Here is a 16,899-nt window from a genome sequence, read left to right as displayed (position 1 = left end):
AGATCATCAGCTTGGAGGAAAGGTGTGTTTGGGCTCACGGTTTTGGAGGATCCAGTGTGTGATCAGTTGGTCCCTTGCTTTGGGGCCTGTGACAAGGCAGCACTTGGTAGTGAGAACCTATGGCGAAGGAAACAGAACCTCATAGCAGCTGGGAATCAAGAGAAGAGACCAGGAGACCACATTCCCCTTCAAGAGCACACCCCAGTGACCCAGGCAGGTTCTGCCACAGGCTGGTAACCAAACCTTTAACACATGGCCCTTTGGGGGACCCTTATCCATATGTAGCAGATGGCTCATCTGACTCCTGTGATACAAAGATGCTGAGGAATGGTGCTGAGATACATAGGGGTGTTGGGGGAGAGGAACCAGGGCTGAACAAGACTTTCCCAGCATAGCCTGTGTGTTTCCATGCACACTCCTTGGAGAGGAGGGAGAAAGACCAGACAGAAGTTCTTTTCAGTGTCCAGGTAAGGCTTCTTCAGAGCCAGGAGCTGCCACACTCATTGCTGATTTGATGCTCTAACTTTTCTAGGGTACACAGAAAATATGCTTGCCCTACAGTCCCACCAAAACGCTCTCTGTGAAGTCCATCTTAAGGTGAGTACACACACACCAGTGGAAAGCCTTTGTGGCTTGTGTGTCCTGTTCCATTGAGGCTTGATGTTGCCCCAGCCACTTGGCTATGTCCCTCCTGGAGTCTTTATTTCAGCCTCGGGTCTATCACTGTCCCCATCTCAGGGATGAGGAAAAGGAGGTTCTGAGCGAGGAGGCTGGGGCTGCACCGCTGCCACGTAGTAGAGCCGAGCGCGCCCGGGGTTGTTGCATTCTTTGCCTTGTGCTCTTTTACTTTTCTTAAACTCACTTGGATACTTTTGGTTTAACAAGAAAATCAAGAGATGTTTTTTCCTTTCATTTTGATACTTTGAAATAGAAACCAGGATGTCAGCAAAGCCTCTCTGAGAATATGCTTATGCTCCGCCAAACAGCAAGTGAAATTATTGGAACATCTGGTGGCTCCCTGTTCAGCTGCCTCACGTGCCCCCATCTTCCCACCTCCCTCTCCTCTCCTCCATGCCTTGTGGCAGCTTCCCTTGGAGAATGCTCCCACTCCAATCAAGCCTGTCACTTGGTCACCTGCTAGGACGTTGCCTCCTAATGACAGCAGTCTGTCAAGCACTGTGCTTAAAAGCACTCTTTCAGTAACTCTCCAGTTGAGCTCCATGAAGTAGACCTGTGGCAGTCTTCCATCCACTGGGGGAAGAGATTCCCCAGTGACTCATGGCTAGTAAGCTGCTGAGCTGGTATTTAAATCTAGGTCTCTGTGACTCCGAGGCTCAGGCAGTTCCCCACTAACACCCTCATGTGCAGGGAACGATGCTTACCCTGGTGCCCGGGTAGTGGTGGTAGGAGATATGTTTCAGTGTCCCCACACAGCACATCATAGCTATGGCTCATACTTGCCAAGATGGCTCAGAGTGACAGACTCGACTCTATCCATTAAGGATGAGTGCATCTGACTGGTGAGATGGCGCCACGATTAAGAAGTGAACATGTTATGTCCCATTTTCTAGCTGGATTTCATCATCAAATTGCAGACCTTCTCCTATCTGCCCCAGTCCTTCTGACTTCTCTGGAGCAGTCTGAAGCCTGACTTAAGGCAGCATCAGCAAAGAGGTTAATATTTTCATCGAGCATAGAAATACCTTGATGGGTCTAAGGAGCTAAATATTTTAATTTAACCCAGGAGTAACTGCTTTGACTTTGGCTGGCTTGTGATTTCTGTGAATCTTCTTTTTCTCTAAACTGTAGTCAAGAAGCTGCTTTCTTCTTCACATTTACAGACTAGCCATTTCATTTGCAATCATTCCATCTAGTTAGATGAGCAGCACCCCCTCTCCAGTGCATCATTTATAGCCAGAGCAAGTCACAGCAGGAGTTTAAAGATGGTGAAAATTATGTCTATGCTTGCTGCCAGCAGAAGACAAGGATTTTATTTTATTTATTTATTTATCTTATCTTGGTTTTCTGAGGTAGGGTCTCAGTCTAACTCAGGCTGACCTGAACTCATGGTGATCCTCTGCTTCCTGAATGCTGGGATTAAAAGTGTGCACCATCACGCCCGGCAGAAGAAAGGGATTTTATCTTTCATTACAAACATGAACTTTAAAACTTTTGGTTTGAGGCAGTCTCCTGTGTGGCACTGACTGGCCTGGAGCTCACTATCCTCCTGCCTCAGCCTCCTGAGTGTTGGACTAGAAAACATAAAAAGCTATTAAACTATATACTCTATGGGCTGGAGAGATAGGTTAGCGGTTAAGCGCTTGCCTGTGAAGCCTAAGGACCCTAGTTCGAGACTCGATTCCCCAGGACCCACGTTAGCAGATGCACAAGAGGGCGCACGCATCTGGAGTTCATTTGCAGTGGCTGGAGACCCTGCCATGTCCATTCTTTCTCTCTCTCACTATCTGCCTCTTTCTCTCTCTGTCGCTCTCAAATAAATAAAAATAAAATATTAAAAAAAAACTATATACTCTGGAGTTAAATAAGACTTTGGCTTTGCTACTAACCAGCTTTATTAGTTTATTATTTAAATCCTGAGTCTCAATTTCTTCACCGTGACCTTGCCTCCTCTGTGAATAAAGGAGGTAACCCATGCAATGCACCGAGCAGGCAGGGCTGCCTGGCATGTCGTAAGTACTCTACACATCAGGTCCTGTTTCTGCCTTCAAGTGTGAATAGTGGAGTCCTAGGTGGAGGGAACCCTAGAGGACAGTGAGTCCCCCACTGTTGTGCCTCTTGAGAAAGTTAGCTTTGAAGAAATTAGCATCCTCTTAAGTACGTTTGGCCCTGTGTGGCAGAGCCACTACCAAAGAAAGAAACAGCAGCTCGTCTTCAGTCCATCCCTTTCCCAGAGGAGAGATAAGCATCACAGAGATGAATGAAGGATGCCTGAACAGGTGGCCCTGGCTGTCCCTTCCTCCCTTACTACAGGAGTGCCACTAAGGGGCAGTTACATAGGTGAAGTACAGTGCAACATTCGGTAATGTCATGTAGTCAGTCATTGGTCACTCATTTGCTGATCTGTACCTCAATGTACCAGGCCCTTCAGAGAATCCAGGCATGGTTTTCTAGAAGATACCATTTGTCTTCTCTGGAGAACTAAGACCGCAGGTTGCTTCAGTTTCTACTGGGCAGTGGCTAATCCTGTCCCTTCTGTTTCAGTGCCATGAATCTAGACAAGTTTGAGAAAGGACCTAGGGAAATTTTTCATCCTGAGATACAAAAGGTAAGGGTATCCTTATGCTCCATAATTGCATGAAGTTGATTGCCGCATTAGGACGGGAAGAAAGGACAGGCAGTTGGTCCGCGACTGCCAGCTGAAAGTACACAGCTGCTCAGACACGCTTACAGGAGATGCTCATGTCTGACGTCCTGACCTGCTGAGTCAGAGTTAAACCCAAACAACTGTATTTTTCAAAAGTTCCTTGAACGGGCTGGAGAGATGGCTTAGCAGTTAAGGTGCATGCCTGTGCAGCCAAAGTACCCAGGTTCAATTCTTCAGGTCCCACGTTAGCCAGATGCACAAGGGGGCACACATGTCTGGCGTTCGTTTGCAGTGGCTAGAGGTCCTGGCATGCCCATTCTCACTCACTCACTCTGTCTCTAAAATATAGTGTAAAGCCAGGCGTGGTGGCACACACCTTTAATCCCAGAACTCGGGAGGCAGAGGTAGTGAGTTCAAGGCCACCCTGAGACTCCATAATGAATTTCAGGTCAGCCTGGGCTAGAGTGAAACCCTACCTTGAAAAACCATAAAATAAAAATAAATCTTTCAAAAAAGAAAAGTTCCTTGGGGCGATGGCTCAGTGGTTAAAGTGATCCAATAGGCTCAAGTTCATTTCCCCAGTATTCTACATAAAATCAAGCACAAAAACTGGGGCATGCATCAGGAGTTCATTTGTAGTGGCAAGAGGCCTTGACATGCATGGGCAAACATACACGCACTCATGCATGTATGCATATACACATACACTAATTATTATTATTATTATTATTATTATTATTATTATTATTATTATTTTGCTTTCCTTGAATGGGACTGACCCATAGCCACAACTGAGGCCACCGAGCTGCCTGGTCCTCAGTTCATGAACCATTCTTTTTCCTAAGTGTCTCAGAATCATGTAGAATATGAAAATAATCCTTAAAAATTAACTTTAAGCTGGACATGGTGGCACACGCCTTTAATCCTACCACTTGGGAGGCAGAGGTAAGAGGATCGCTGTGAGTTCAAGGGCACCCTGAGACTACATAGTGAATTCCAGGTCAGCCTGAGCTAGAGTGAGACCCTACCTCAAAAAAAAAAAAAAAAAAGTGGTACAAGTATCTGGCATTCATTTGCAGCAACAAGAGGCCCTGGAATGCCTATACACATACACATGCAAGTAAAATCATACCTAGATCATGATAGCTAATAAATTAATGTGATCTAAGTGTTTCTTTCCTAATAATGTCTCTGCTAACTATTTCTCTTCCTGGAAGATCTGCCTCCCTGTCTCTTCATTCTCATCTATATCACACCCTTGTAACAGGCTTCCAAGTGATATGGGACAGTGGCAGTCATTCCTTAAGACTTCTCTTAACCCAGAGTTGAGAATTCCCATGTCTTTGTTTTCATTTAATTTTTGTATTTTTTGTTGTTGTTGTTTTGTTTTGTTTGTTTTTGGTTTTTTGAGGTAGGGTCTCACACTAGTCCAGGCTGACCTGGAATTCACTATGTAGTCTCAGGGTGGCCTTGAACTCATGGCAGTCCTCCTACCTCTGCCTCCTGAGTGCTGGGATTAAAGGCGTGCGCCACCATGCCTGGCAAATTTTTTAACTTATATTAAGTGTACCCTGCCCAAAGATATTCAGACAAAAATGGGTGAGTCAGGTTAAATTAAGCAGTTGTTTTTTTTTTTTTTTTTTTTTTTTTGGTTTTTCGAGGTAGGGTCTCACTCTGGTCCAGGCTGACCTGGAATTAACTCTGTAGTCTTAGGGTCACCTTGAACTCACGGCGATCCTCCTACCTCTGCCTCCCAAGTGCTAGGATTAAAGGCGTGCGCCACCACGCCAGGCTAAATTAAGCAGTTTTAAGTCATGCTATACTTAGAAGTGACTATGACAGGGCTGGAGAGGTGACTTAGCCATTAAGCGCTTGCCTGTGAAGCCTAAGGACCCCGGTTCGAAGCTCGATTCCCCAGGACTCACATTACCCAGATGCACAAAGGGGCGCACACATCTGGAGTTTGTTTGCAGTGGTTGGTGGCTCTGGCATGCCCATTCTCTCCCTCTCTCCCTCTCTCCCTCTCTCTCTCCCTCCTTCCCTCCCTCCCTCCCTCCCTCTTTCTTTCTGACTGTTGCTCTCAAATAAAGACAAAAAAAAAAAGTGACTATGGCAACTTTTGTTTTTGTTTTTTTTGTTTTTTGGGCGTTTTTTTATATAAGGTCTCACTCTGGCCCAGACTGTCCTAGAATTCACTATGTATTGGCAGGCTGGCCTTGAACTCATGGCGCTCCTCCTACCTCTGCCTCCCAAGTACTGGGATTAAAGGCGTGTGCCACCACGCATGGCTATGGCAATGTTTCAAATGAGAATTATATGCCAACAGTAGAGCTCCTTTATCACTGCATTATACAGGTTTGATCTTGTTAAGACAGGCTCTTACTTTGTAGCCCAGGCTGACCTCAAGCTCATGACCCTTCCCTCCTCAACTGCCCCAGTGCTAGAATTACAGGAGTATACCACCATAACAGGCTATGGTGCAGAATCAAGTTATATTTTTCTCAACCAGAATCCTTCCAGAAGCAATGTGTGATGAAGTTAGCTTTAAATAAATAAAGAAACTTGGGTGTCTCTGTTATCTTCCTGCATATCATCGTCATTTTTAGTTCTAGATAGTTGTGCTATGTCTTTCCTAAATGAGTAGGGATTATATAAAATCTGTAGAGCTAAATTTAAATGTTTAAAGCATTTCAAGGGTTTAAAGAAAGTAGATATAGGTCTGGAGAGATGGATTAGTGGCTAAGTGCTTGCCTGTGAAGCCTAAGGGCCCTGGTTCAAGGCTCAATTCCCCAAGACCCACATTACCCAGATGCACAAGGTGGCACATGCAAAATTAATACCTCTTGGGCTGAATTTTCAAACAGGGAAAGAGCACAGAAACCCAGCTGATGCTCACAAATCCAGCACCAAAAGTGTTTAGAAAAGGCATCAGTGGGCTGGAAAAATGTCTTAATTGTTAAAGGCTCTTGTTTGCAAAGCCTGCTAATCTGGATTTGATTCCCCAGTACTCATGTAAAGCCAGGTGCACAAAGTGGTGTATGTATCTTGAGTTCATTTGCAGGGGCAAATTATGTAAAAGGAGAATTTTTTCAATGAAATGTAATGACGTGAAAATATGGACAAAGCTCAATGTGAAAAATTCATGACAGTTTTATTATTTGTGTGTGTGTGTGAGAGAGAGAGAGAGAGAGAGAGAGAGAGAGAGAGAGAGATGTGGTGTGGTGATAGATAGGACAGACAGACAGACACAGATATAGACACAGATGTTATGTGTGTAATGTGAGGTAGTGTGGCCCCGTATACTCATAGGATGGGCTAAGGTGCTCAACCGCCATAGTCGGGTTTTGATCACTAAAAAGTCTCTGTACTGATCCAAGCTTAGAGGACCTCGAACGGATCTTGGGTCTCTGCTCCCCTGCAGGACTGGAGTTACAGGCATGTGTGGCCACACCCAGCTATTTCTGTGGGATCTGGAGATCCACACTCAGGCAGTCTCAGGCCCTCACGCTTGTACAGGAAGCATACTTAACTGCTGAGCCATCCATCCCCAGCCCAATTTTATTTTACTTTTTTTTTTTAACCAGGTTCAGACATGATAACAATGGTTGAGTTTTGAATAGAAGAACCCTGCTTTGACATAAAATAGAGGTTTTTCTGTGCTTCACCCAGTTCTTTTTGTTGTTGTATGTATGTGGTATGTGAGTTGGTGTACGTGGGTGCACATGCATGGTCAAGTAGAGGCCAGCTGGGGGTGTCTTCCTCAGTTGCTTTCCTTGTATTTTACTGAGGCACAGTCTCTACTTGAGCCTAGAGCTTGCTGATGCAGCTACTCTGGGAAGCCGGCTTGCCCTAGAGAATGAACTTTGACTCCTGCATCCTGAGATAAGCAGTTATGTGGGTACTATGGATCCAAACTCCAGTCCTCACACTTGCAAGGCAAGCACTTTACAGACAGCCATCTCCCCCACATCCCTGACACAGCTCTTTGAGAATTTCTGTGGTTGACATGGTTCCTCTCCAGAAAGCCTTGGGCAAGTTGGGTGAGGGTCTTTTGGCCTCCTCCACCTCTATCCTGGCCCTTGTCTCTGCTGCTCCTCCCATGGCTCACCTGGACCCTTCGTCTCCACCTCCACTAATCCAGAGATCCCTGTCAAAGCTTTTGGCTTTGATATCTGCTAATCAACCAGAATCTACTCTTTTAAAAATTCTAAGGCTGGGGAGATGGCCCTTGCTTGCAATGCCTACCAGCCTGGGTTCAACTCCCTATTACCCATTTCAAGTCAGACGTACAATGTGGCACATGTGTCTAGAAACATTTGCAGTGATCTCTCCTCTCCCTCCCCCACCCCTATGTCAAATAAATAAATAAATAAGTACATTTTTTGGCTTTTGTTTTTGAGGTAAGGTCTCTCTCTAGCCCAGGCTGACCTGGAATTCACTATGGAGTCAAGGCTGGCCTCAAACTCACAGAAATCCTCCTACCTCTGCCTCCCAAGTACTGGGATTAAAAGTGTGTGCCACCATACCCAGCAATAAAAATATTTTAAAAATTTAAAAATAAATAAAAAAGAAGTTCTAGTGTAATTAGTTTACAAATTTATATGTGGAGTCACTGAGCATGAGAAGGGAAGTTAGTTGGTGGTAAAATCTCTGTGGTGTCTATCAGGCATTTCACAGCCACTCATCCTTTCCCATTCCACAGTGACCAGTGCAGGGATAAGACAGTAGTTATCCTTGGACCATGGGTAAGAAACACCCAACTGGGTCCAATGATTTGCACCCAAATACAGTTAAAACACACAACACTCTAATGTGGAGACTCCAGGGCTGCCTAACCCACCGAGGGTCATATTGGGCCTTGCCACTATCAGGACTGAGGCCCAGCCCCATGCTGGCTCAGAAAACCAAGTGACAGAGCCTACTTTCCCTCTTGTTATTTTATTGTTATAATTCTCAACATCCTTGTGATAAAAATAAAGTTTGTACTTGAGAAAAAAAATTCAAAAGAGCAAGGATTCAAGACCAGGACTCATGCATGCATGCATGCACACACATATACACATATATATTCAGGCGTGGAAGCCAGAAAATAATCTCAGGTGACATTTTGGACACTGTCCACTTTTTTTTTAAGGTGACATAGTGCATAACCTTTTTTATTTTTTTCTAAGATTTTGCTTTATTTATTTGACAGAGCAGGGGAGAGAGAGAGAATGGGCACACCAGGACCTCCAGCCACTGCAAACAAACTCCAGATGCATGCGCCCCCTTGTGTATCTGGCTAATGTGGGTCGTAGGGAATTGAACCAGCATTCTTTGGCTTTGCAGGCAAACGCCTTAACCATTAAGCCATCCCTCCAGCCCACTATCTGCTTTTTTTTTTTTTTTTTTTTGAGGTAGGGTCTTACTTAAGCTGAGACTGACCTGGAATTCACTATGGAGTCTCAGGGTGGCCTTGAACTCACAGTGATCCTCCTACCTCTGCCTCCTGAGTGCTGGGATTAAAGGCGTGCGCCACCACATCCAGCTTCACTATCCACGTTTTGTTTTTAAGTCAGACTGTCTCACTGTCCTTGGGACTTACCAATTAGAGTAGGCCCAGGAGCCTCCTGTCTCCATCTCCCCAGCACTGGCATAACTAGCATGTACCTTCATGCCAGGATTTTTTACACAGGTTCTGGGAATTGACTTCAAGGCAGGCACATTACCGACTGAGCTCTCCCCAACCTCAAGCCAGAATTCTTTTCAGTCACCAGTGCTCCATGCTGGACCATGGAGATCAGGGTCTTTTCAAAGGAGCTAAATTAGGATCCAGCATGTAGTGGGTAGGACCCAGAACTCTTGGCTCTTGCTTTCAGTCGTAGTTTGGGCTTTTGTTGTTACTGTAGTTTTGCTTTTGTTTTTGTTTTCTTCAAATAAAGATCCCCAAACCAACTTCTGTTATTTTCAAAATGCCTTAATACAAAACAGTGTAAGCTGAAGCTTGACTCTTTCAAAGAACCAAAACAAAATGCTCCCCATTGTGACAAGCATAACATTTGAAACTTCATTTGGCAGGACTTGCTGGTTCTGGAAGAACAAGAGGTGAGTAGTTTATGAGCTCATTTGCTCTCCGTCTCTGCCACCTCCCTCGTCTGTAAGTATTTGCCTCTGCACAGTGAGTGCCATCTTTCTTTTCAGTCCTCCTCTGGAGATTGACGGTGTGGGCTTGTTCTCATAGAAAGACTTACTGAAGGGGTTTTTCAAGCTCTGCTTCAGAATAGCTAGCTAATGTATAAATACAGTCAAACTACTTACAACTGCATAGAACCATTCAAATTGTGATCAGGATGTGTAAAGAGGTTTAATTTCTACTAATGTAGGATGTTTGTAGTCAAACATACTTGCTACATGAGATGCCTAAGTTGTTTGCATGTTTCTTTCTCTGTTACTTTATTTAAAAGAGAGAGAGAGAGAGAAAGAGAGAGTGTGTGTGTGTGTATGAGACAGACAGTCTTATGTAGCTCAGGCTAGCCTCAGATCCACTGTGTATCTGAGGATGATGACCTTGAGCTTCTGATCCTCCTGTCTCCACCTCCCAAGTGTTGGATTCAGGGTATACACCACATATCTAATTTCTGTGTGGTGCCTGGGATCAAGCCCAGGACCTTCTGCATGCTAGGCAAACACTCTGCCAACCAGCCATGCCCTCAACCCAGCCTCATGTATAAGGCTTCTAAGCACATATGTGATTGAGGGCAATATCCAATATGCTACCAGTAGATAACTGTTGATGTCCCTGAGGAAATGGCGGCATCATTTGTCTGGATGCAGAAGCTAAGCTTGGTGAAACACTAATGCCTCCATTTCCATCACCCCCAAATTTAATCCATCAGCCCATCCTGTTGATACATCTTCATAAAAATACTTCTCTGGCTGGGCATGGTGGTACACACCTTTAATCCCAGGGACTGGGGTAGAGCTCAGTGGTGGTAGGTGCCCAGCATATGTGAGGTCCTACATGCAGCCCCCAGCACCAGAAAACAGTTCAAAAGGGTCTGTTATGATCAGCTACCCCCAGATCAAACTCCTCCTAAAATATGAAATAACTCAAATTGAGTGATACCTTGTGTTTCCATTACTTCCTTATTGCTGGAACAAAATACCCAACCAAAAGCAACTTATAAAAAGAAAAGAGTTTAATTTGGTTTAAAATTCCAGAAGGCAGAGTCCGTCATGGTAGGGAAGGCATGGCAGGAGCAAGAAGCCAGCACCACATCAGCAGGGAGGAAGGAGAAAGAGGAAAAAACAGCAAGCAGGGCCAAGCTGGACTATAAAACCACAAAGCCCACCCGAAATGATGCACCTCCTCCACCAAGGTTCTACTTCAGAGGGTTACATAATCTTCTAGAACAGCTGGGGATTGAGCATTTAAACACATGAGCCTATTGGGGGCATCTGTAACATTCAAATCACTATACCTTGATTCCTGGAAATACATGCAAGCTCGCTCTCTCTAGTTGTGGGCATAATTTGGGAAGTTGTAGAAACTAAATGATCTTGTTCACTTACAACCAGTCTTGAGCAAGCCTCTCCTTCCCTGAACTTGCCTGACCAGTGGATAAATACTGGTGTGGGCTCTCTGAACTGGTATGGGACCTTTCTGGTCCTAATGAGCTGCTAGTTGACAGCTCATGTCTCTAATCACTGACCTAGTCCTTTTGCTGTTGGCTTGCTGGCTATCAGATCTGCTGGCCCTGACCCTGGCCCTGAAAAATCCCCTGGCTTGTTTTTCTAGTCCACTGATTCTCAGAGTAGGTTCCTTGAACCAGCAGCAAAAGTGTTTCCCAGGAGCCTATTCAATGAAAATTTCAGGTCCTATCCAAGACCTGCTGAGTTGTATACTGTGCTGGAAGCCAACTAATGTATTTGCTTTTCTTTACTTTATATTTTATACAAACCACACTAAAATGTCATTCAGTAAGTAAAGGGAAATATCTTCAGATACAGGAAATCTGAGTTGGTATAGTCAAGACAATTGTGTCTTTATCCTTAAACCTTGTCTGTAATGGACTAATGAGCTGTCTCTCTCTCTCTCTCTCTCCCTCTCTCTCTCTCTCTCTCTCTCTCTCTATCAAATAAATAAATAAAATAGGGCTGAAGAGAGTTTAGCAATTAAGACATTTACCTGCAAAGCCAAAAGATCCCAGTTAGATTCTCCAGATCCACGTAAGCCAGATGCATAAGGTGAAGCATACATCTGGAGTTTGTCTGCAGTGGCTGGAGTCCCTGGCATGCCCATTCTCTCCCTCTCTCTCTCTCAAATAAATAAAATATTTTTAACTAGATTGTGAATAGAGGACCACCCAAAGAGAGCTCAGGTGAAATTGGGTGGACTCTGGCCAATTTTTGCTACCTTTCTCATTTGTTGTGCACAGCCAGTTTGCTATATTTGCCCATCTTCTCAGATGTCCCCAGCCCTGTGATTCAGTGGTCAGTAAAGCTGTGAGATTGTCCTCCATAGACTTAGGTGCCAAGAAGAAAAAGATAAGTGGGTGTGCATCTGTCTCCCAGGTGTATTGGGGACAGAAAAATGTTCAGAAACACACTGTGGTGGTTTGATTCAGGTGTCCCCCCAAAACTGAGGTGATCTGAATGCTAGGTTCCAGCTGATGGAGATTATGGGTATTATAGCCAGTTCCCCCTTGCCAGTGTTTAGCACACTTCTCCTGTCACTGTTGTCTGCCTGATGTTGGTGAGGAGGTGATGTCCACCCTCTGCTTATGCCATCATTTTCACCATCATGGAGCTTCCCCTTAAATCTGTAAGCCAAAATAAATCTTTATTTCCCCACAAGCTGCTCTTGGTCAGGTGTTTTCTACCAGTAATACAAACCTGACTGCAGCAGTAAAGTTGGAACCAGAGGAATGGGATTGTTGCTGCTAGAAACCTGACTCTGTGGCTTTGGCCTTTTGGAACTGCTTTGCAGGAAGAATGTGGATGAATGTGAAACCTTGTTCTCTCTTGCAGTGCTTTAAGTACAGCTTGGTGGACTATTCTGGTCAGAGTTGAAAGACCTGAATGCACTAAGAACTATGGACTGTGAGGTTTGGCTTATGAGGGTGAAAAAGAGCTTTGCCCAGACTAGAAGCAGTTTGTGTGAGATGCTTGCTATTATGCCTATATCCTGAGAACTGTGCAGGGTTGCATTGCATAGAAATGGACTGGTGTGAGCAAAGGGATATGGCATAGAAAAAATGATATCTTTGGACCAAAACTGCTACCCATTCAGCTGCAGTTGTTTGAGATATTACAACCATTGAAATTTGGGACAGTGGCACATGCCTTTAATCCCAGCACTAGGGAGGTAGAGGTAGGAGGGTCGCTGTGAGTCCGAGGCCACCCTGATACTACAGAGTGAATTCCAGATCAGCCTGGGCTAAATTGAGACCCTACCTTGGGGAAAAAAAAATAATAAATTTGGGCCAGCTGACCTGCACTGGGGCAAAAGGAAAAATGTAGACTCTTTGGAACAGCCTTGAATGCTGAAGGAGTGTCCTGTTCTTCAAAGTCTGCTTTATTCCACCCTGGATTTACAAATTGGCACCCCATCTGGTATTATGGTGTATAAGAAATGCAGGAAAGAGAGGGTTATTTAATTTGCAACGCGGTTTTGTGTTTTGAAAATGGCCATGGGCAGTGTGAAGCAGGATTACCTGCATGGAGACCAGATGGAGCCATGAGGATGGATCATGGGTTGCAGTGGAGACCCAGTGGAGATGACAGGACCATGAGTCAACTGCTAAGGAGAGCTGCCAGTCCCAGATGAAGTTTTCCAGTGAGTAGCCTAGCTGGAGGGGTAGAATTGGGACTCCAGAGACTTGTTGCTGATTAGAATTATTGGACATGGAGATTTGTCTCTGGCTAATGTTGTTGGACTTGGAGTTACAGAGTTTGATGTTTGCCCTGTTTAAATCTTGTATCGGTTGAATATTTCTTTGCTGTGCCCAATGCCATCTTTTGCAGTGTGTTTATTCTTATGGGTTTTTGTTTTTGTTTTTCTTTAGCATTGTGGCGCAGTTAAAAGATCTTGGACTATGGGAATGTTTGAATATTACTGGGATTGATTAAAAACTATAGGGATTGTAGTGGTTTGATTCAGGTGTCCCCCATAAACTTAGGCGTTCTGAATGCTAGGTTCCCAGCTGATGGAGAGTTGGGAAACGCCTCAGGGAGGCAGTGTATTGTTGGGGTGGGCTTATCAGTATTATAGCTGGTTTTCCCTTGCCAGCGTTTGGCACACTCTCCTGCCACTGTTGTCCACCTTGTTGGCCAGGGGGTGATGTCCACCCTCTGCTCATGACATTGTTTTTCCTGCCATCATGGAGCTTCCCCCTTGAGACTGTAAGCCAAAATAAACCTCTTTTACCCAAAAGCTGCTTTTGGTCAGATGATTTCTACCAGCAATGCAAACCTGACTGCAACAGTAAAGTGGTACCGAGGAGTGGGGTTGCTGCTGGACACCTGACTGTGTGGCTTTGGTCTTTTGGAGCTGATTTTCAAGAGGAATGTGGAAGGATTTGAAACCTTGACCTAAGAGATGCCTTGCAGTACTGTAAGTACAGGTTGATGGACTATTCTGGTCAGAGTTGAAAGACCTGAATGCAGTAAGAACTGTGGACTATGAGGTTTGGCTTATGAGGGTGAGGAAGAGCTTTGCTTGGACTGAGCTAGCAGTGAGAAGCTTGCTGTTATGCCCATGTCCTGAGAAGTTGTGCAGGGTTGCTTTGCGTAGAAATGAACTGGTGTGGGCAGAGGGATATGCCACAGAAAAAAATGAAATCTTTGGGTCTAAACTGATGCCCACTTACCTGCAAATTGTTTGAGAGAGAACAACCATTAAGATTGGGCCAGCTAACTTGCACTGGGGCAACAGGAAGAATGTAGACTCTTTTGAAGGGGCCTGAGTGCTCAAGGAGTGTCCTGTTCTTCAAAGTCTGCTTTATTCCCCCCTGGATTAACAAATTGGCACCCTACCTGGTATTGTGGAGTACAAGAAATGCAGGAAAGAGAGGGTCATTGAGTTTTCAACACAGTCTTGTGTTTTGGAAATGGCCATGGGCAGTGTGAAGCCAGTTTTACTGGTTGCCTGCATGGAGACCCCTGGGGCCATGAGGCTGAACCGTGGCTTTCAGCGGAGACCAGTGGAGATGTCAGGACCACGAGATGGTTGCCAAGGAGAGCTGCCAGCCCTGGCTGAAGTTTTCCAGGACTGTGAGTAGCCTAGCTAGAGGGGTAGAATTGATGCCGGAGACTTGTTGCTGGTTAGAGTTATTGGATTGTCACTGGCTAGTCATTGGACTTGGAGCTACAGAGTTTGATGTTTGCCCTGTTTAAATCATATATTTCTTGAGTATTTCTTTGCTATGCTCAGTGTCATCTTTTGCAGTGTGAATGTTTATTCTGTGCTATTATGGGTTTTTTAGGTTATTTTTTGGTATTATGGCTCAGTTAAAAGATCTTGGACTATGGGGATGTATGAACATCATTGGAATTGATAAAAAAAAAAACTATGGGGAATTTTAAACTTGAATGAATGCATTCATTTTACATCATGGCTGGTTATCAGTTTATGGGGCCCAGGGGAGGAATGTGGTGGTTTGATTCATGTTTCCACCATAAAGTTAGGTGTTCAGAATGCTAGGTTCCCAGCTGATGGAGATTTGGAAATTAAAGCCTCCTGGAGGCAATGTATTGTTGGGAGTGGGCTTATCGGTGGTATAGCCAGTTTACCCTTGCCAGTGTTTGGCACACACTCTTGTTGCTGTTGTCCACCCAATGTTGGTGAGAAGATGATGTCCGCCCTCTGCTCATGCCATCATTTTCCCCTGCTATCGTGGAGTGTCCCCTCAAGTCTAAGCCAAAATAAACCTTCCCCCCCTCCACACACACACACAAACTGCTCTTGGTCAGGTGTTTTCTGCCAGCAATGCAAACCTGACTGCAACACACATAGAGCCTCAGACCCAGGTTTTCTGATTCTTAACTCTCCCAGTGCACTTGCTGTGAATCCTGGCATTCTGCCTTGACCTCCCTCCTCTGACATCATGGGCCAGTGCTTACAACCACCCATGCCTTGCCTGACCACCAATAATTCCCCATCTAAAGATGAGTCAGACAGCCTTGTGAGGCTGATGATCTCCAACAGTGAATTTCTTCTTTCTATGAATTACTTCAGCCCATACCGAAAAGTACAGAGAATAACATAAATAAAATCGTAAATTCTACCCAGATTAAGGACAAAACCATCAAGCATACAACTAAGACCCCATTTTCCACTCCAACCCCATTCCTCTGCCTTCCTCCCTTCTTAGCAGAAGCTACTGTCATGCATTGTCATCCATTTGGTGTCTGTCATTTCCACAGGGTCAGAGGTGAGGATGGTCATCTCACATGTGGACAAGCTACTGCTTGCTCAGCCTGCTGTATTTTTGAGTTTGCACATCTGCTTTATGGCTTGTTACAATTAAATATCTCCCAGAGTTAGGGAAGATGAGCTGATAGTATAAATTGCCCACAATTTCCATGTCTATTTCTAGAAGAACCCACCAGACATCAGCCTAAGGATTGTGTTTGGCTCTGAATAACACTTAGCTCTCCTTTGCTGGGAGCGATTGCTAGTGAGGGATGAAAAGATGGTGCTGGTCCTGAGGGTGTCTGTGTCTGTTTGTCTACAGCACTGTGTTGTCCCCAAGTAGCATCCTACTGGTGCCATGAGTAGTAAAACTATGCATGAGTTAACTTTTGATATGCAGAGAGCCATAGCATCTCATCGCTAAGCTATTTTGAAACCTACAAAAATAGAAGTGATTTTTTTTTTTAATTAAAAGGGAGTCTTTATTAAGCCAGCCAGCGGCTGTCCCCACACAGCAAGGAGGGCAGCCAGAAGTGATTTTTGTCAAAATTGGAACCAGTGGGAAGAAAGGATCCTCAAAAGGTTCCATTCTGGTGACTAAGGCAATCCTAAGCAGTTGGCACCGTGTCTCACAGCTGCCTATGCTTTAATGAAAAATTAACTTTCAGGTGATCCTAAGTAGAGGGTACCATGTCTCACAGCTGCCTATGCTTTAATGATAAAACTAACTTTCATGCCTTCTGCTATTTTCTTGTAAGGGCTCTGTGAATTTCAAGTTCGGGGTTCTTTTTGCCAAAGATGGGCAGCTCACTGATGATGAGATGTTCAGCAATGGTGAGTGGCCCTTCCTCCTTCCAGCTGAGAGAAACCTGCATTGCTTTGCTGCATTTCTGACAGTTCAAAATGAACTTGCCTATTGAGTTGGAATCTTTAGCCAAACAAGAGGCAGTTCACAGAATTTCAGGAAAATGCTCCAGGGCTGTTATCCAGTTTCATTCATTAGGTAAATGTTTCCTAGTCACATTGTTTCTATCTATCAGTCCCCACACTTGGCACTGGAGATTGAGTGGACATGTACATGCATTTGAAGAATTTGGCTCTAGGAGCTGAGGAAGTGGCTCAGCAATTAAAGGCACTTGCTTGCAAAGTTGGCTGGCCCAGGTTCAGTTCCCCATTACCC

General features: G+C 44.7%; 1 protein-coding gene across 6 annotated transcripts in view; it reads left to right on the top strand.

Moving 5' to 3' along the window:
- Garnl3 (GTPase activating Rap/RanGAP domain like 3) overlaps positions 1–16,899 on the top strand; it is a 204,984-nt gene that overhangs the window by 129,184 nt on the left and 58,901 nt on the right. For all 6 annotated transcript variants that reach the window (XM_045148042.1, XM_045148062.1, XM_004671646.2 and 3 more), the window contains 4 exons: positions 533–597; positions 3,223–3,286; positions 9,383–9,409; positions 16,478–16,553. In XM_045148042.1, coding sequence (XP_045003977.1) covers positions 533–597; positions 3,223–3,286; positions 9,383–9,409; positions 16,478–16,553 — 232 coding nt within the window. The remainder of the gene's footprint in view (positions 1–532; positions 598–3,222; positions 3,287–9,382; positions 9,410–16,477; positions 16,554–16,899) is intronic.

The sequence above is a fragment of the Jaculus jaculus genome, chromosome 1 (genome assembly GCF_020740685.1).
Source record: "Jaculus jaculus isolate mJacJac1 chromosome 1, mJacJac1.mat.Y.cur, whole genome shotgun sequence".
In the NCBI taxonomy this organism is placed as follows: Eukaryota; Metazoa; Chordata; class Mammalia; order Rodentia; family Dipodidae; genus Jaculus; species Jaculus jaculus.
Note: the sequence above shows the minus strand (reverse complement) of the source record. Positions and strands in the feature narration are given on the sequence as shown.